This window comes from Rhipicephalus sanguineus, chromosome 5 (assembly GCF_013339695.2).
Source record: "Rhipicephalus sanguineus isolate Rsan-2018 chromosome 5, BIME_Rsan_1.4, whole genome shotgun sequence".
NCBI lineage: Eukaryota > Metazoa > Arthropoda > Arachnida > Ixodida > Ixodidae > Rhipicephalus > Rhipicephalus sanguineus.
In genome coordinates this window covers 187,002,446-187,022,942 of record NC_051180.1, presented here as the reverse complement: position 1 = coordinate 187,022,942, position 20,497 = coordinate 187,002,446, and the positions used below count along the sequence as shown (strand labels likewise).

Here is a 20,497-nt window from a genome sequence, read left to right as displayed (position 1 = left end):
GGGCAACTTAAGTGCACTTTGAGCGAGTGCACTTCGCCGGTAGTGTCATTTGCACGCTGTCACACAGGAACGCTTAGTGACACTCGCTGCAAAGTACACTTGCCGGCAAGTGCATTCGCCAAACTCACTTCGCTGCGACGGAGTGTCTATCCTCGGCAGCAGTGGCTTGCAAATAAATACGCTAATGCAAAACGCGACTGTAGCACGGCTGGGTGTGCAGCCGTCACCACCTACAATCGCGTGACATGTTACGTCACGCTTCTTCTCTTTATATAGCTCTAACCAAACGGCAATAAAGTTGTTCTTCACCCGACTGCCGGCCTCGCTACATGGTGGCAGCGAAACCCAGCGGATGCGTCGATGGCGTCCGCACTACTACCGCCCCCGAAGCCCATGGAGACGTCACAGGACCCTTGGGTTGCCTGGAAAACTTGGAAAAGTGAGTTTCTGCTCTTTTCCGCCGCTACAAGATTGAATGATCAGCCAAAGGATGTTCAAGCAGCCACGTTGCTAGTCACCATAGGCGAAGAAGCTCGAAAGGCATACAGTACCTTCAAGTTCGAGGAGGCGGAAGACAGAAATGATGTTGAAGTTCTAATTAAGAAATTTGAGGAGCACTACAGGCCCGCAACCAACTTAACATTTCAAGAATTTCTATTTGGTTCAAGAAACCAAAAGGAAGGTGAAACGTTTAACGAGTGGCTAACAGAACTGCGTGTATTAGCGAAGAACTGTGAATTTGGGAATCTGTGAATTTGCCAAAGAATTCTTCGCAGCAGCGCCTGAGGGACCTTCGTGCGGCAACGAATGACGATCCTGCCCTGGTCAAGCTTCGAGGTTACGCCGAAACAAGCTGGCCTGAAAAGAGCGAGGTGCCCGAAAGTGTTCATCAGTACTGGTCCTACAAAGAGGAACTGCACACACAGGATGGTCTTGTTTTTCGCAGCAACAAGAGACTCATGGGACGGCAGACCAGGACCCTATTGCCTGTACCAACCAGCCACCTGGAACCAGAGGCAGTTCCAAGCAAAGCCGTTCACAGCAGGCTCCAGGAGATCCGTCAAAGCCAGAAGGTGTATTACAACCGTGGAACGAACGATCTACTGCCCCATTCTCCAGGCCAGCCAGTGTCCACATACGACACCCTCCAGCGAACGTGGTCGCCTGCGGTACTTCTGAGGCCAGCAAACACGCCCCGGTCAGCAATCATAAGAACAGAAGATGGTCGAGAATTCAGGCGAACAAGAGAACACCTGAGGGAGAGGACGACGCACAGCGACGATGACCCAAGAGAAGACCACTATCCTCAAGAGCTACGCCGAAGCACCAGAACTCGCCGCCAGCCCTGTCGATACCCGCAGCCGGAAAGGCATAATTGATTTGTTCCCAATTGAAGGAAGATGTAGCACGGCTGGGTGTGCAGCCGTCACCTAACACCTATAATCACGTGACATGTTACGTCACGCTTCTTCTCTTTATATAGCTCTAACCAAACGGCAATAAAGTTGTTCTTCACCCGACTGCCGGCCTCGCTACAGCGATGATCATGGTATTTTTAAACCATCGTTCTCGTTATTAGGAATACTGCCATGTATTCAAACAAATGATACTAAAACAAAAACGTCGCTACTCTCGCCCTCGGGCAGTTTGCGGTCACGTCCGCTAGGGGTATGCGGGAGCAGTGAGCACATGCCGTGCACGTGCAATGGCCACGTCCGTCACGTTGTTTACTTCCTTGCACATGTGCAGGTCAGTCATTTTTTGGTCATTTGCGATGGCGTGTGTCACGGGTGCCCCTTCCGCGAAGACAACGTGGTCCGACGCAGAGACGTGGGCGCTCATACGCCTTTGGGAGCAGCATATGATTGCTGCCAAAACACGCTCCAAACGTCCATCACCACTACGCGTCCCTTCTGCACCGGAGTCCGCCATTTTTGTTTTCGATTCGTGTTGGATATGATACTGTATTGTCTCGGATCGCGATGACCAATGACGTTATGCGGTTGCAATATTTACTTCATTTACGCGCAAAGTTCGTTGTAAATTATGTTCATGCCTATAATAAGCAATTAAACTGCGAGCATTGCCAAAAATAACAACTATATGTTGCGCTACTGAACCACCAATTGCCACTGTCATCATTTGCAAAGCACACTTCTCTTTCTCGTGTAGCAGCGCGCTGCAAAAGTGACACTCTGCGAGCGTAAGTGCACTCGCTCAAAATGACACTAAATTTGCCAGTGTGACCGGGGTATAAAAAAGGTGCGCTCTGTTTTCGCTAGGAGAGAGCACTCGCAAGAATTATGGCGCCAACGCAAGCTCGTGATGCAGGTGGCTGTTGTTTGATGTCGTGACGCGAGGTGGGACGTTTTGCGTACAGATGCGCTACACGCAATTTAAAAAATCTATCCCACAAGTTATCTTGCCTTCAAAATTTTGTGTCACTACTGCTTTTAGTGGAGAGACCAGCACTTAAAAGGGTAGCTGTTACCGATGTCTGTCGAGATCGCGACCGTCCCCGTCTCAACGGCGCCCCTTATGGTCCCTTGCCCGACGAAATAACTGGTAAGCAAGCGATGACAGGCCTCGCATGCGGAGTGATGTTATCACATGTGCCCTTCACGCGACGGTGACGGCCGGGTCGTTTCATCTCTGCTTCAACCGCGTTCGTCCCTCGCACTAGCGCACTTTTACTCGCACGTGAAACAGACAATGCGTAAGCGATGTTATCGGTTTGGACTCTGTACAGATCAGCAGCGACCGCAAAATCCCGCTGACAGTAGGCAGTTTTAGATTAGCGTACGCTAAGTTAGCGTTTGCAGCCCGCTATCCGCCTTGTGCGTTGCTGCTTTGAGTTGTACTAGTGGCGCCACCAACGGCGAACGGTGGTGAAAGGTGGATACGCGCAGCTCGTAGAAGCCATGGGCAAAGCGCCCGTTACTCGCCGTTTTTCTATTCATTTTTCATTCTGGTTTGATATTTGTACTGCCGACGCTGCTCCACTAGACAACCATGCCGTTTGTTACGTCGATTGTTCTATATTATTTGTTTTAAAATGACAGGCCCGTTTTTTTATGCGTGCGCGCGATGCACTGCGTACGTTTCTTACGTGCATGTGTCCAAGTTGTTTGCGTGATCTGTTAACACAGATGAAACAAAAACTGTTGCAGTACAAAACAGCATTCTTGTTTTATTGAACACCCCAAGCAGTACAACAACAATGACTATTACGGCTGTATGCCTGCTTAAGAAACGCACAAAAGACACGCGTTTTTATCTTCGCCCAACACTCGTAGCACTCAACTAGGCCAAGAAAACCAAAATCTAACTTGCTGAACGTTTTAACAGCCGTGACACAGCTGCATAATAATGCGTAAAAGTACTTTAGCAAATGACCAACAAACATTCACACAGCGTTTATTTTTTGTTCACAGACCGTGTTAACATATGAGAAAGTTCTAACTGCATTGCAATCACATATTTCGGAATATCTAATCACTTTCACCATTGAAGCCACAATCCTCTAACACATGCGCTTAAAATTGAGCATGGCATTACTCAGACTTATATAAGAAATGCGCACGCGTATGCTAGATTCTCCTTTGGTATGTGCAGCTCAACATAAAATGCGATTCTAGAAGTAATGTTCATGGAGTAGCGAGCATAGAAGGGCAACTACTTACAGCTTCACTTACCTTTGCAAGAACGGTATTCCAATTGCTATTCAATATTAAACGATGCAACAACGATAACAACGCACTGTTGCACACAGGCGTACCAGGTTGACGCGCGAGGCCAAGCGCGGTATTTTAAGTGTAGCACAGTCGTGCGCGTACAGTACGCTAGAATATTCTGGCACAATGTCGTCAAGCTTGCAGTCACTTCAGCGGTTCCCACGATGTAGCACCAGTTGACGTCCTCGCGTCATCAAACTGCTACGACGCCGAGAACTACACACACAGCTGACTTGGAAAAACGCGGTCTTGCAGGAGGCCATCTTGTCCAGCAACCAACGGACAAAAGTACACAACTGAGGCGTCTGAAACATTGCCGTTGATGAGATGGCAGCTGAACGAAATCAGGGCTCATCGTCCGACGTGTGGCCACCGCCTTAACACAATATTAACGTTGCAACGTTCAAGGAAGACGCGACGAAAGCGACGAGCCCAGCCCGCCCAGCCGGTCTTGTCGGGTGCACTACTGCACAGTGCACAGCGCGCGCTCTCATGGCCACCGAAAGAAATAAAAGAAAGTGGAGAGAGGGGTCACCTTGGAGCATTAGCATATCGGTGGAAGCAAGAAGTGTTGGGTCGTCGGTGTGGTGTATTGTCGAGAGATGGCGCTAGTTTGTTTTTGCGCAACGGAATCGCAAACTTCATTCAAAATGCATGGGATCCTATGGGGGGTTGGGAGAGGGTGCAACCACTTGAGCCGAGAGGTGGCGCCACCATACCGATGCACGAGGCGGATTTCCGTCATCCCCGCAAGCGGTTAGCGTACGACGCGTGTGCAGTTGCACGAAAAGCCAACGCAAAGCTTTGCGTACGCTATTCTATAACTGCCTAATGTCCATATAATTGCTATGTGAGTCAAACATGTGAGTCAAACATTGTAGCACTGTACATAACAGGGATAGGAACGGTACATATTATTCATTTATTTAATTTCATATGAATACAAGTATCGTGTAGGATCTTATCACAACTATGAAATCAGCCAACGGGAGTGTCCATCTCTTTTACAACGTAATCTGTCCCTTTGACTATGTTGTTTGACAAGAGAAGAGTGAGCAATTTTCGGAGGACTTTGAAACAGGATTGTTTCAATACTGTACACAATGTTGTTTCGAAAGGCCTCTGAAACAACGTAGTCAAAGGGATGACAGAAAGTTGGGCGAGTTGGTTCGGATTCATACTTGAAAAGGCGCGGACATACAATCACAAAAGAAGGCTGGAAAAAACACGACAACACGCTATGAACAACTCTTGTTAGTAGCGCGTTGACCTGTTTCTTCTGGCCTTCCTTTGTAGTTGTCTGTTCGTGCCTTTTCAACTATGTAGTCAAATGGACCGACTACATAGTAGAATGTATGGACACTGCCGTAGGCTGATTTCATGGTTGTGATATCATCCTTAATACTTCTATTTTTCATTCCAAGCTCAATACATAAAAAGTATGTATGTTTCCATCTTCAATAACACTGAGAAAATATTTCATATTTGTACTTCTGACCACGATCGATGGTTGTCTGCCAAATGTATGGCATTCTTCTACATTCATGAGCCTTGGCACCAGCTATACTACACCTGTGCTATTTTAAACACGGCATGCCTGAGTCTGTCCCTTGTCTAATACTTGGCCCGCTATGACATTACCTACCAATGCACATTCTCATTTCCAAAACCACTGGTACGTTTGTCAGCGCACGCTTGCTCACTCCTAAGCGTGTCGTGAGCAACACGCCTTGGTAGACATTGCTTGATGTTTAGTGCATTGAAACTGCTTTGAAATGTGCTACCTGGATATGTCATCCCTCCCTGTGTAGCTTCCAGTGTGCTATCGGGATGAAAGAAGAATGTGGTCAGAGCTTGCGAGAAATCCCTATAACCTCATGTATAGTTGATGGATTCGAAGAGGAATTTGTGCCAAGAGATTCATGAGGCAATAAGCTCCTACAGTGAGGTCATTCAGTGATTACTTAGAAAGGTGTTGCGGGGCTCCTTTGTACAGTCGCGCTCAATATGACTTGCAACATGGGAGCGTGTGGCCTCAAGAGATGAAAGATTGCTTTTGGCCTCCACTAACCTTTACTTCCACAACTAAACAATGTTCTGTCACTTGGGGATTATCCCCGATTGTGGAAATAAGGGCAACTTGAAGCCATGCACAATCTTTTAGTTCGTGAGGCCACGCGCCTCTGTGTTGCAAGTTATATTGAGCCCGTCAGACACCTTTGCATTTGTAGTTTGTTCTATAGCACTCACTCACTCACTCACTCACTCACTCACTCACTCACTCACTCACTCACTCAATCAATCAATCAATCAATCAATCAATCAATCAATCAATCAATCAATCAATCAATCAATCAATCAATCAATCAATCAGTCAGTCAGGCAATCAGTCAGGAGGTCCCAAAATTACAAACCGCAGGCGGGACCTCCTTTGTTAATACATTCGAAAAACTAAACAGTGAACAAGGAGTAGCAAGAGCCTTTTTGAAGTGTTACTAACAACAGGTACTATACTAAATGTTCAGGTTAGTACTTAGCGAATTTTGTACATACAAAACAACTTCACAAAATTAACGGAACGCAGCAGTTATACGTTGAATAAACACATTTTAAATTTTGGCTCAAAAACATGAATGTGCATTATTTGTTTTAGATCACGTGATAGTGAATTCCATAATAAATTGATGAAAAAACAAGGCTCATTTTTCCATAATTAGTGCGAACTTTAGGTAACAAAAGGTTATTGTGAACCATAAATCTAGTTCTATTGGGATAGAAGTATCCATATTGAGGTTAAATCAAGTTCTGCTTGTGTAGACCTTTGTATTGTCTTTGTTGCGTACAGTATGCTGCTCTTTGTTTTGTTTTGTGGATGTGCTCCAATGCTTGAATGATCCTGTGCTTTTGCATCGTGCATGCAGGTGACAAAACCACGGTATGGTTCGGTGTATCCATGGCCCCTCAACCACATTCTGTCCTTCCGAAGGAGACGACAGATTCTGGCAAAGCTCTCCGTTTCCGAGTGGAGTGAAAAGTCATTAGAAGAGGTGCGTATTACTTCTTGTACAGCTTCAGTCACTAAGATGGGTGATATTGCCATTTCATCAGCCTTAGTGGCTATGGTGTAGCACAGTTAAGCACGAGATTGCCAATTTGATTGCCAGCAGCAGCGGACACATTTCAGCAAGGCCGAAATGCTCATTTTCATTAATTTATGTGCACATGCAGTGAAAACTGCTTCGTAATCACACGGTTTTGGCATGTAATGCCCAAAATGTCAAAGTCGTTTTACTTCATTGACGGCACTCATGTTGGCTGTCCTCACGTTTTGTGGATTTGTTTTTGACATGTTTGGAAAGAGGGGCTATTTTTCTTTTGCATCTGGGCCACGGTGTTAGAAGTACAGGTGGAACGACGCAGCACCGGCGCCATGCGCTCGCTGCGTCGAACTTCGATTCCTCTGCGCTGTCACGCCACGAGATGGCAGGAACAGTCATGGGGCTTGCAGCGGCGCGCCGATCTCTGTTCCGCCTTAGACAAAGCCACGGGGACAAAGCAGTTGTCACCACGTTGCTTTCTCGTTTAATTCTTTTTGTGCGATGGCAGGTCATGCTATTCGAGTGAGAAAGCCGTGAAATGGGCAAAAAGTGTTTTGTGCCACGGTGCAACTCTGGGTACAAGACCTGCACTGAAAAAGTCTATTTTTGCTGCACCCCGAGATGCGGAACGCCTGAAGGTTTGGCACCATGCGATTCCGCTCAAGGACCGCGTGCTGCAGTCGACTGATTACGTGTGCGAGAAGCACTTCGAGCCGAGGTACATAACGAAGACGTGGCAAGCAGTGTACAAAGGGCACGTTCTTGTGAGCACACCTCTAAAGGTGGCTCTGGCTTATGACGCCATGCCGACAAAGTTTTGAGTTCATTTTGAGTTCATCCACGCCGTGAGTTGGCCCGTTTTTTTTTTTTTTTTTTAACCATACCTACGAGTACATGCGTGTGCAGTCTTTCTCTCTCCGTGGGAAAGCTACGCTTGTTAACAATGAGAATATCTGGGGTTTCACGTGCTGAAACCACGTTATGATTATGACGCACGCCATAGCAGAGCTCCACAAGTTTCGGCAGTGTGGTGTTATTTAACATGCACTGACATCGTAGAGTACACGGGTCCCTGGCATGTCGCCTCCATCAAAATGCAACTGCCGCGGCTGGGATTGAACTAGGGAACTTCGGTCAGCAGCCGAGTACCGTAACCGGTGTACCACGTCGGTTGACTGGCTACGCTCGTAAAGACTCCACACACCGCGATCGACGTGTTCCTTGAAATACAAAGTAGTAATGCTGTCTTCGGGTGACTATGCGAGACATAAACAGTGAAAAATATCCCTCAGTTAGCAACAGAGAAGAATCGGAAACACATATCCACCACTCTTAATGTCTCCCCTTCTCGCAGTGCCAAACCAGGATGCTTTTTCATGTCCTTCGTCGGCGCCTCAAACTTAGCTGCTGGCATTCGCTAAAATTCAGTATTTTATGCACGACCAGCTAAAAAGTCGTATTCGTCACACATTTCTTTATCTACGATCAACGACTGCAAATTACTTCGAATGTTCGGGACAGCAAAGACAGTATTCATTTTCTGATGTAAAACTACGGCTAACACGTTATTTTTCCTATCTAAACTATACTTCTACGAATAGAACTAATTTCTGTCATATTTCAGCGTGACGTCACTGTCATATGTTTAAATGCACGATTTAACATCTCCGAATGAGGAAAGCATCCTCCTATTACGAACCTTCGAGGTGGCAAAGTCAACATATTCAACGGATAACGGCTGTATCGTCAAAATTTCAATTTATTCGCAGCCTTTATTTATTTATTTATTTTTGTGCTCGTTATAGCGCAAAAGCACAGTTTTTTCTTCATTTCGAGGGGCGTTCGCGGCTCCGAAGCAACCATGCCTGATACTGCTCATGAGCCACCGGTAGTGTAGCGCCATCTAGGGCCCTGTGCACAAAGCGCCACAAACCACGGACAGAAGTTCACCTCTTGCGGAGGTGCCGTTGGTCCACCTATAGTACTTCTAACACCGTGATTTGGGCTATGTTCAAAAGCAGGCATAATCAGCCTGCCAAGTTATGGTGAGTGTCACAAAATTTCTGCTGCCTTTTAGTTCTGGAGCTTTTGGTATCGTCTGGGGTGTCTGCCAGCTTGGTAGTCTAGGAAAGGAGGTACTTCTGGAAACAGGCAGGGAAATGTGCTAAGGAATGTTCACATCAATGCGACAATTTTTGCTTTGATGATCGTGGTGAGGCAGTTAAGTACTAGCAGAGGAATTACTGACATGCCATTCTGTCAATTTAGAATGTTGTTTATGCAAGGAAGAGGTTCGCAACTGCCATAAGGGAGTGTGACAGGGGATGTGCACGTGCGTCCGTGAGTGCGTGCGCAGGGCAGGTGCACAACTAATGTTCACACTTCCTTGAGTGCATGAGTGCAATGAACAGTCATCCTTCTGGATCATCCATTGCTTAAATATCCAACGTAATTTCACCTTCTCTATATTCAAATTCTGTTGAATATATTTCTACTGTCTTCTATTCAATCTAAGTTGAAGAGGTGCCGCACTAGTTCTGGAAAGGAGTCGTAAGGATATCAAAGGCAGCACTATGCTACTATTGTTCTTTGGGATTCTGTATGTATAAGTGCCGTTTTTTTCTGTGGCAGCAGAAACTTTGGGGTTCAAGCAATTGTTTAGGTTCATGTAAAAGTTTTGCAACATGCCCACAATGTATGGCAAGCACCTTCTGGCTACGTCAATATAACCAACAAATGCACCGCTAGAGTATAGTGTCACGGGGTCATGATGTCGACGAAGTGAACAGCCGTCGTGTTCAATATGAAACTCTTTATTTGGCCGAACTTGTGGCCGGGAAATGAAAACTCAAACTACAGCAATACATGCTGTACACTGATAGCGGCGAACTGGGCGTCGGCCGTCGATAAAAACTGATCATGGCTGTGACGTGCCATCTTTTATACATCATGCATCGAACTTTCCAGTCTTATCACTGGTGGTCTCGCTAGCTCTGGAATAATTTAGGCTGTTCGCGGCTTGCGCAGTCTTAACAAAGTGATCTACTACAATCACGAAGCTTCTCAGCGCCGAGCATTGCTAACCGTCATTGCTGGTCAAATCCAAATACATCAAAATAAAACAAGAACAAGAAGTGGGCGTGGCAATAGGATGATTAGGGATTAGGGAGCAACCACTTTTTTAGTTGGTTTCCAAATTCAACATAACAGCCACGTGCAAAGTTTCCACCTAGAGAAAAATATGAAAAAGAACACACGAGCACGTGGCCTGCACTCTGCGGCGGTAGTGTTACTGTATGTGGCTCCTTTAGGAGCCAGAGTTGTGTATAAGTCCGCCATCTTGCAATCTAAGTTTGTGCGGTGAAGCCACCCCTTGTTCATGAAGCGGCATAATTGAAAATGAGAACAGCGCAAAAGACAAGGACTGACGAAGAAAACACCACATAGCGCTGACTTTCAACAAGCGCTGTGTGGTGTTTTCTTTGTCAGTCCTTGCTTTTGCGCTGTTCTCATTATTGAATTATGTCCCACCAACTTGGCCAAGTTGCCACACTTCATAGCATCATGAAGGGGTCTATGTTATAGGCTGGCTTCTCATCAAATGTGTTCATTGCTATTTAGGGACGCTCACCTGCTCGTGATATTTTACAAAAAAGTGACATTAATGAACGCTTAAATTACATGGAACATAATTTTTTTTTTGCATTCGAATACGAAATTTGAATGTGACAACAAGACTTTGTGCTGCTTTGAATGTGTCAGACGCTTTGGCAATGACAAACTCTACAGTGGTGTGGAAGGCACCTCAGCTACCACAACAATCGCAATAATTAAAACGTGAGGGACATTGCAAGCGACGGTGACTTGACGGAGATTGCCCTTTCGCTTGCCAGCTGGAAGTACCTAATATGAGCAACAGATGGTGGCAGTGCCATAAGAGGCTGCACAATTGTGCTTGTGTACAGCATACAGTGCATACAGTTACTAAATATCGCTGTTACGAACTGCAATATGCCCGCGAGTCCATTTATAGCTGCCGGCAATTCTGCCACGACTTCTTCACACCCATTGCCCGAATGGTGCAATTTCGGGGATCAAGCACACGTATAGTACATTGTATCAGAGGTGTCATGAAGGGGGGGAGGGAGAGTGGACGCCAGCCTTTGCCCTCCACCCATGTGCGTCCCTTATTAGCAGCTGCATTTAGTATAGGACATGCAGTCTAATGCTGGAATAAACCTTGCACAAGCAAACTTCCAAATTTTGGTCACAGGAATGACATTTATTTGGTGCACCTCTCATTTTTGGTGGAGGCGAAAATGCTTGAGGCCTGTGTACTTAGATTTAGGGGCACATTAAAGAACCTCAGAGGGTTGAAACTTTCGGAGCCCTCAACTACGGTGTCCCTCATAATCATGTCCTGGTTTTGGGATGCTAAATCCCAACAGTTAGTTGGTGAAACTCACTCTCATCTAGATGCACAATTAACACAACTTGCCCCCTCTTCCCCCTCCCTGTTCACTGGGAAACCTGGACTTCTCATTGCTGCAAGAACATCGTGCCATGTACAGCTTTGAAGCCTTGGGATTAGAATAACAGAGAGTTGAGCTAGTTGGTAAGTCTTCATTCTAAAAGACAGGGCGTGCAAACAAGGACGCAAGAAGGAAGTCAAGACACCACAAACGCCGACTAACAACTGCATGGGTGCGCAGCGGCAGAAAAGAAACAAGGCACGAAAACTTATCTGTGCATACCCAGGCAACAGGTGAACCTATCAATCCGGCACATGTGAAGGTCTACGTGAAAGATAACTGTTAAGGCATTTGATTTCGTCTTTATGCAAGTTAATCAACGGTTGGCTCACGTATGCACTACCACTATTATCGGTATGCCATGCCTCAATCATTACTCATTTTTTCATTCCTGTGCCTGTACAAAAGTGCGCATTCATCGAATTTTGGCATGCACTTACACTCTCGACAATGTGAAGATAGATTAGAAGTTAGCCTCCTCTTAGCGATCTCTTATGTTCCTATAATCTCTGGTTAATACAGCGGCCCATCTGTCTTACGTAGAAGCGGCCGCAGCTGAAAGGAAACTTACACACCACACTTGCGCGGTAGTCAGTAAATTTGTTGGTGTGTTTTACGAAGCAAATGTCCGTCCACTTCTTATCTATTACTCGCTCATTATTTCACTGCACAGCGGCACAAATCTTACCTAGCTTATTGGCAGCCGTCAAAACAACATTAACGCCGTATCTACTTCCCACTTTCTTTAGCCTGTGAAATACGACGCACTGAATGTAAGGTGTACCTACAACACATTTTTCCCTATTGCTTTCTGCAACCATGCTCGGACATAATAAAGCCTACTTCTTTAAACGTTCAGGGGCAGTGGCCACTGCAACGTGAGGAGAACCTACATCTAAAAGATGCGTAACCTGTGCTTTAAAGCTGGCACTCATCTTGTGTTCACATGACTTAATGAAAGAAGACCTAAGGTGTGACATGTCTATACCATTTCTTACTACCTTAGAACGCTTCGAGGAGAAGTTTAACAGTGGTTTTGGTCTAGGAGAATACTGCCAGCATATGTGTTTCTTCTGAAACATTAACGAAATGTCCAGAAGCTGCATTACATCATTATGAGGCAATTCTTTAGTAACGTTCAGTCCTTCACTTAATTCAAATTTCTCACCCACTGAGGTAACCACGTATTGACAGTCCTCACCACTACAAAATATCAAGTAACCATCCACATAACGAAAAACCTTAAGGTATGTCACCACCTTTTTGTAGACTTTTTTAAATTTTGACCTTTACAATTTTATTTTAAAATGGGCTTATAAAGGATCATTTTAAATGATGTTCATATGCAGAAAAGAGTGAAAGAAATCAGAATGGGATTTGTTATTGACAAAACATTGCCCAAACTCAGCCTCTACGCAAACAGTCATAACTTGAGAATGGAGTGCCGTTGGCACAAAGGTAGCCAACTTAACACACTGTGCAATGAACTAGGATATTTGCCATTTGATGATTGGGAATCAAGTTACAGTAAAAATACGAACGAAAACGAAAAAATTGGTGACCTTTTTTTGCAATGCTTGAAATAAAGCATTTTTGCATAAAAACTTACCAATGGTTTGTATTGATACTAGTTCAGTGCACAGGTCAGTAATAAAGGAGCGAGGATACAAAGTTTCAGTGGAAAATATTTATTCCCTATGAAGTTACTACTGTTTGCGTAACAAAAATGTGCAAAAATCAAGTTTTGAGAAAAACGAGTTTAAAGTTTTCCAATGCTTGACAAACAGGATGATGATGATGCCCTAAACAGTTCATATCCACCAGGCTCATAGCTAGGGCCCTCCTTAGATGCCATGAGCTCTTTTTTGGCTTTTGTTGCTGCCCATCTTTTCTTCCGGTGTTGTTTTGCTTCGCCAGTCGACTGACGCTGGGCTTTTCTTACACGGTATCGGTCCCTAGTGTAGCATGCTACGATAGTTTGGTGGCCAGGTTCGATGCCTGTTTCTCTGAAAATAGCTCCTACACTCTGTTACCATCATAAAAATGACAAACTACGCAGCATTAACAGCAGTAGCATGAAGCGCGCGCAAAGTAAACAGCAGAGACGCTCGTAGCTTCACGCGTCCCTATGCCTATTTAAAGCATCGTTTGAAAAAAGAAAGACTTACAAGTTGTCTTTAAACAAGTTTATACTTATCAAACCAAAATATAACAGAAAAATTATCGCCAACTCATCATTTTCTGTTACCACACAACACTAGTTTCGGTTTCGCAACCATTCACCACATGTTCGAGAATTGGCTATAACTTCGGAACTAAATAAGATAGAAACATAATTCTTTCGGCAGGATATTCTTGAATGTTTGGGGATTCTTAGAATCTAAACATTTTTAAAAATGTTTTTTTTTTCAAAATGCGTTTTCAAAGCTGGTGACATACCTTAATAGAATTAATTACCCAAAGTGCCTTCTTAACGTTTGTCAATCTTGCTAAGGTATAAATGCATAACTAAGAATCGGAGCAAGCTTGGAATCAATACAAATTCCTGATTTCTGCACATAAACGCCTTCTTTCCAACCTACCAGTGTCAACTCTAAATACACGGAAAGAATTTCTAGAAAAGCCCCCATAGAAACACCACATTTCTTGGTGAAAACTGTTTCCTGCACTTGTTCATTAATACAGTCATTAACACATTTTAACAACCCTTGATGTGGTAGGGAGTAATAAATGTCTTCAATATCCATACTAAAAGCCTTACAAGCTTCGGAGTTCTCCTCTGAAAGAAACTGACCTAGCGCCTGAGAATTACGCATACGAAAAGGGACTGAAAAACTCGAAGGCTAAGAGTTCTACAAGTAGCTAGATACAGCGAATTGCCAGGTGCCTTTCTCTGAAACAATTGCTCAAAAAGGAATCTTGTTCTTATGTGTTTTTTCTGAAAAAAACAATTCTAAAGAAAGCGATTTAGCCTTCTTGACATTAGAAGCGATCCTGTCTAGATTATGTCCTAACAAAAGGGCGACAGCACGTTGCCCAAGTACCGATGGTTTAAGTTTCACCGTCCTAAAATTCCTTTTTATGGCTGTTGACGCTTTTTATGAGAACATACTGTCCGGCATAACTACGAAATACCCTTCCTCATCTGAAATAACTGGCCTGAGTTTCTTCTCCACACAATATTTAACGAAAGGCCGCATAGGATCCGGACTTTCAACATGCATATTAGATCCCTTCGTACTAGCAATGCAGTCTGAAATACAGTGCGAGCGCTCTTCTTCAGGGACTAGTCTAGTGATAGTTTGCGGCAGACTTAAAACGTCTATTGGTTTGAGGTTAGGCTTAAAAACAAATTTTGGACCTAAGGCTGGGGTTTTGCATTGACCATCACTAAGACAGCTCCTCCGAGGACTAATAAGTTACTTTGCGGTGAAACAGTAGAAAAAAATCTTCCTCTTACATGGCTGAAGTTCACGAAGTTTCACCCTCCGAAAGAATTCCTCCGCATGCTGGTTAGCTACCTTCATGCAATCGGCATAGAGCTGCTTCTGGTGGTGATCGTCACGCGGAGTAGAGCAACTGACTTTGAGGCACTCCTGGTAGAATGTGACTTGACACCAGGATTCCATGGTATGGCACAAATCCTCCTTGCATGTCCGGTTGCAGAAAGGCGCACAAAAGTTGAACTTCAAGAGAGCAAACTCTATTCTTAAAAAACCGCGACATAGTCCTAGCACGGAACAAACAAATAGCACTTAAAGAAGCCATAGAAGCGGGGTTATTCAGATAATTAGGAGAACATGGAAAAGGGCTCAGAGTACTATAAATGAAGCTTAGTATAACAGAGAGCTGAGTTAATTGGTAAGTATTCATTCCAAAAGACAGGGCGGGCAAACACGGACAAAAAAAGAATTCAGGACACCACAAACGCCGACTGACAACTGCAAGGGCACACAACGGCGGAAAAGAAAGAAGGCACGAAAGCTTATCTGCCTTGGGATATTAGCACTTCCTGTGGCACTGAATAAAAAGTTTGTGAATGTTGAATTGCGCATACGGCACATGGAATTGGCAAAACATAATAGTACCAATTGAAGCGGCAGTAGGTACGCAAAACCGCGGCTGTTCAGTAAAAGACCCTGCTAAACCACCAAAATCAAGGGGTTGAAAAACAGGATAAAGAAGCTTACTGAAATACAGAAGAAGATGCATACCATCAAGGAAAGATTCAAGACAGAACAGAATAGGGCGTCACTCACAGCTAACTTTATTCCCAGAAAATCAGCAACATATATAACCGTAGCAACCATGTGCACTCACATCGCCTCACACGCTTGTCAAAATACACGTGATAAGGAGAATGACAAACACAGTTTCATCTAAAAAGGATTGCAAGAAACTAAATTCACCACCACGCAGAACAACAGATGTGTCACTGTTGTGTCACTGATGTGTCACTTCTTTTTAATGTAGTATGCTTCCATGATTTCACGCGCTAGGGTATTTTCACTCTTACCAAGAACGGTTACACTGGAAAACCAACTAGCCCGAGAACAAGTTTTACTAAAGATAAAGAAGGTAAGGCATCCAAACACTGTGGAGATGGGTTTGCGACACGCTTACCCTACGAGGCGACCGGCAAGGGACACGACATTCTCCACTGCCGCAGCGGACAAAGACGCTACGGCCAGGTTCGTCGACTCTCCGGCACGGCACAGGGAAGGCACTTGAGGCAGGATGTCAACAAACACAGGTTTATTAACCCAAGATGCAGCACAGTGCGACAGTCTTGGGCTTGCAGGCCGTAAAGGGAACTCCGCAAGACCGTTCGAGTACGCTTGCCAGCGGCGCTACGACTTTCATACAAAGGGCAGCAGTCGAGCACACCAATGAAAGGCCACCTGCCAGGACAACGCGTCAACCTCTCGTGCAGGCCTGAGAGCATCTGACGCGGGCAAGCCCGCACCAGAGCCGTATATTCCCTTTGGGAGAGTTCGGCGCTCTTTTGATCTCGCCGCCAGTCTCGCAACAGCGCGCTTCCGCGCCGCCGACGCCATTTCGTGCCGAGGTTTCTCGTGATGCTGTACCCGTGACGTCGCTGTCAGCATTTATGCTTCCTCTGTGACCGACCTGGTGTGTCTTTGCTGCTGTTCGTGCACGTGTCGGCTTCGTGGAACATCGTGGACCTGCACGGACGTCGCAATGGGGGCTTGCAGCGCAGTAGGCTGCTCTAAAGGCTCTGTTATACTCCGACGTGCGTTCGCGTCACCCCGCGGCGGCGGGAGTTGGCGACGCTAGGTTCGTCACGTTACGTTGACGCGAAAACAGAGCACTCTATACTACCACTTGCGCGACGCACTACGTCGCCTTGACGCATGCGCAATTGAGCACACTCGGCGTCCCTTCTTCACGTAGAGACACAGACGCAGTTCAGTCTGGATAACGTCGCCGGCGTGGAATGCAGCATGTCGCATCTCGCGCCGGCTGCAGCCGGGGCGCTTTGACGGACGCTGGGCGTGTCAGTCGCATCGCGTGTTGGCCTATAGAGTGCTGCACGTTTGTTAGTGTAGCGTCACTGTGCCGAGCGTACGCGCGCGTCGACGTTACGCTGGAGTATATCAGCCCCTTAACTCGCTGAAGAAAGGGTTCGCCAGAGACGGAGCGTTGCGGGCGCACGCCAACGCGAGCTTACAGTGCCGCGGCACAAAATGGCGGACAGCACCGCCGCTAAATTTGGATGGTTGTTGGCTCCGCCCCTCCGCCGAACTCTCCGAAGGAATATACGGCTCTGGCCCGCACCAGACAAAAGCGAACTCATGGGGGAAGGGGGTTGTCACTAGCGGCCAATGAGGACAGGCGTTGCGCAGTGACGTAAGCTAGCGTGGTGGCTTGTTCAGACATGACGGGACGTGTGCCTGCGCGCCGGGAATCTGACACATGGCTCGCACCAGACAAAAGGCCTGGCGCCGCCGCCGTGGTCGCCATACTGCCGATTAACAGCGGTTCCCGGCGCTCGAGCCGTGCGGGGCCAATACACACGCTAGCCGGGAAACGAGGCGCCAAAGGGGAGGGCGCGCTCGATTCCCACAACACAAACACTGGACTGACAAGGGGAGGGGACGCACATTTCATCTGCATCTCCCCTGACAGCACTTGCCTGCCTCTCCCTTCTTTCCTGAAACAAGAGATGTCATGCAAGAAGAACCTTCATATGAAGTTGACTAGTTGCGTTTTTAACGTTATAGTATATGAGATACCCCTTTTATGTGGCCTGTCTTACATAGGCCAAACCAGCCGATGTTTCAATGAGCATGCACAGGAGCACAACCAATCCTTGTGCACCGGCACGGGCAGCAACTTTGCCTTGCATTGCAAGAGATGCAATAATAAAAACTGTTTGCCTCATCTGGAAAAGGCTCAATTCCTATCAAAGGCGAAGTCTAGAGCTGAAAGGGAAGTCACTGAGGCGTTTTTCATTGCAAAAAGGGGAGATAGCTGTGTCAGCTCTCCTTCCATGCCACTATCAAGGGATGAAATAGAATTCTTAGATGGACACATCAGGTCACTCCCACGTACGTGATGCACATGCTTTCTTGTTGTTGTTTTTAACAGCATCATTTCAATTGTTCCTTGCTCTTATGTTTTGTTATTTTGAAGAACCTATAAATCACCTGCTTTCCATAGATAAAGTCAGTTGGAAGTTCTTCTGCGCTTGTGCGTATGCATTCCTGTTTTCATCTTGTCTTCTTTGCGCAGTTTAAAACCTTCTCAAAATCATGAACCGACTAGCCCAACAACACGCCTTGCGTTAAAGGAGCATACGCTACATTAAAAAGGGTCTTTCTCTACCTTTCTGTACCTTTTATCAGAATTCATTGTCACCTCTGTGTTGTGTGCTACACAGCTTCGCTGGCTGTCCACCTTCACAGAGTGAAATGGCTCCATGATAAACCCAGCGATAAACCCCTGGCCACCCCTTTCAGCTTCGCTGGTCAACTGTCCCCACAGGGTGTAAGGGTAGTGATCTTTTTTTCTTTTTGGCAGCCAAGCACACTGGTGGCTCTTTGAACATGGGGTTTCTGTTTGAAAACGCGTGCGGCATCGTTTGCAGTTTCAACCGGCCTCAACCCGTGCTTTCTCCCCTCTTTCTGGCCTATGTGTGTGTACGGCACAAGCGGGCTGCTCACAGTTCTCCTGTCATGTGACTCAGCCATCCGCGGATCGATTCGTTGTGTGAACCCACCTTAATCAACCTTAAACCCTCCCTGTAGTAGCGCACACTCAATTCCCATTTCACTTTCCTGACCAGCGTGTGAAAATGGTGCAGCATGCTTTTCTTTGATCAAACAGCGAGCCATGCACGTGGCACAGCAGGATTTTATTGCAGTTGGACTTTATACAGGACATCACAACAATGCCAATGCTTAGGGCCATGAGAATGGCAATGAATGAGTCCTATAAGTTTTTCGCTAGGATTGTTCCTCTAAGTCCTATCGCAAAAAAAAAATTCCAAGTGCACCAGATTTGAAAGTCGATATAATTAGGTTGTACGTGCGGCATAATACCATGGTATTGTGAGCTTGGTTTCATTGGGGCTTTTTCTTTGAACTGTGCAAATGATATCACACGTACCTAAAATGTTCCTATTGCCCTACGTGCATTGGTGATGATAATAAAAGTGTTAATTCAGCTCTGCCCAGTCTAATCTTTTGGTCACTGACCATGACTAACGGTCCCCACTGTCACCCACACCTTTATGTGAGCCCAGATTTTGGTCATTTGAATTCTGAAATTAACTTTCACCATTTTATTTGAACTTGGCTGGTCGGCATGCATGTACCCTTGTCGTAACTCGAAAAGTGGTCACTGTAGATGTGGGTTACAGTTGTGATAAATCTTGCTAGCTCGTTCTCTGAATGACTCATTTGTTCACATTTCCAAAATGAATAGCCAAGTAGTGAAGTAGTGATGTCTTTTCCTCTTCTGTTCTGCCTCTTAGTGTTGTAAGCTGTGCTTGTGTTCTTTTTATATCTCCATGTCAAGGTGTTTGAAGAAGTGCAGTCATGTTGTGCTGCACTGTCTGAACGCTTGGGCCAAAGCAATTACTTCTTCGGAGACAAGTGAGTAGTTCTTGAGCACCTGCTTTAGCAATTGCTTAACCTTTTAACAATTATTTGGAGTGTCGGAAGTAATGAGAAGGAATGTACAAAATCGTGCAACGTGAGGGTATCCATGCACTGCTGTATGTCCTGCTAATTCAGAAATATGCATCATTAGGCTTTTGCCGAGTGGTCATCTTCCGTCATAGTTGATGGACTTGGGCTTGTCATTTTTGCCAAGTCAGCCTCAGCCATGAAATTATCGGACAGCACTCTCACAGGGTTTGTGGGGTGCTGAAAATAGGCACCATGAATTTTGCACCCATTAGGCAATGTGTGTACAGTCCACAAACTCAGCCTCATCTGTTTCATTTTACGCGGATGTGCACCTCAGCAGGTAGCAGGATGTGCCACCAGAAACGTGTAAAGGAATTTTGTCACATGCAATTCAGCAGCCGTTCACAGCATTCCTTTTTTCTGTAGACATACACAAATTGGACAAGCATGCTCAATGGGACATAGAAATTCACTATATAGCACATAATTCTGTCATCTTGCTTCATGTCAACAATTGTGCCAATGTCATCCTGTGTTTGAAAGTACAGTTATTTAGTTCGGGCTCCCTCACCAGACTACATGACAAATCTCAGAGGTGTGTCATATTAACATTAATACTTCTCTCTGCATAATCCAGCTTTTCCATACCTGCCAAGTCTCCCGGATTACCCGGGAGACTCCCGGATTTTGAACGTTTCTCCCGGTTGTACGGGTCATAGGAAAATCTCCCAGAAATCCAGTTTTGCCCCGCGCGTCCAGTGCTTTGTCTGGCCACATGAGCAGAGTTGTCTGGCCACGTAGTAGAAAGGATTCTTCTTCTTTTTTTTTTTTAACAATGGTAGAAACGTTCAACTCAGTTTCATTGCGCATGAAGTAGCTGTGCACTTTGTGCCGCAGTGCTGCCAACGCAAACGTGTCATAGCGCTGCAGCCGCGTCTTGCCTGTGATGCGTACATAAGTACATAAAAAAGATGCGC

The 20,497-nt window shown here is 45.7% G+C and overlaps 1 protein-coding gene across 2 annotated transcripts in view; it reads left to right on the top strand.

Annotated features, from left to right (window-relative positions):
- The window catches only part of LOC119394517 (metaxin-2), an 85,038-nt gene that overhangs the window by 50,434 nt on the left and 14,107 nt on the right, over positions 1 to 20,497 (top strand). For both annotated transcript variants that reach the window (XM_049415805.1, XM_037661841.2), the window contains 2 exons: positions 6,656 to 6,781; positions 19,408 to 19,484. In XM_049415805.1, the coding sequence (XP_049271762.1) occupies positions 6,656 to 6,781; positions 19,408 to 19,484 (203 nt within the window). The remainder of the gene's footprint in view (positions 1 to 6,655; positions 6,782 to 19,407; positions 19,485 to 20,497) is intronic.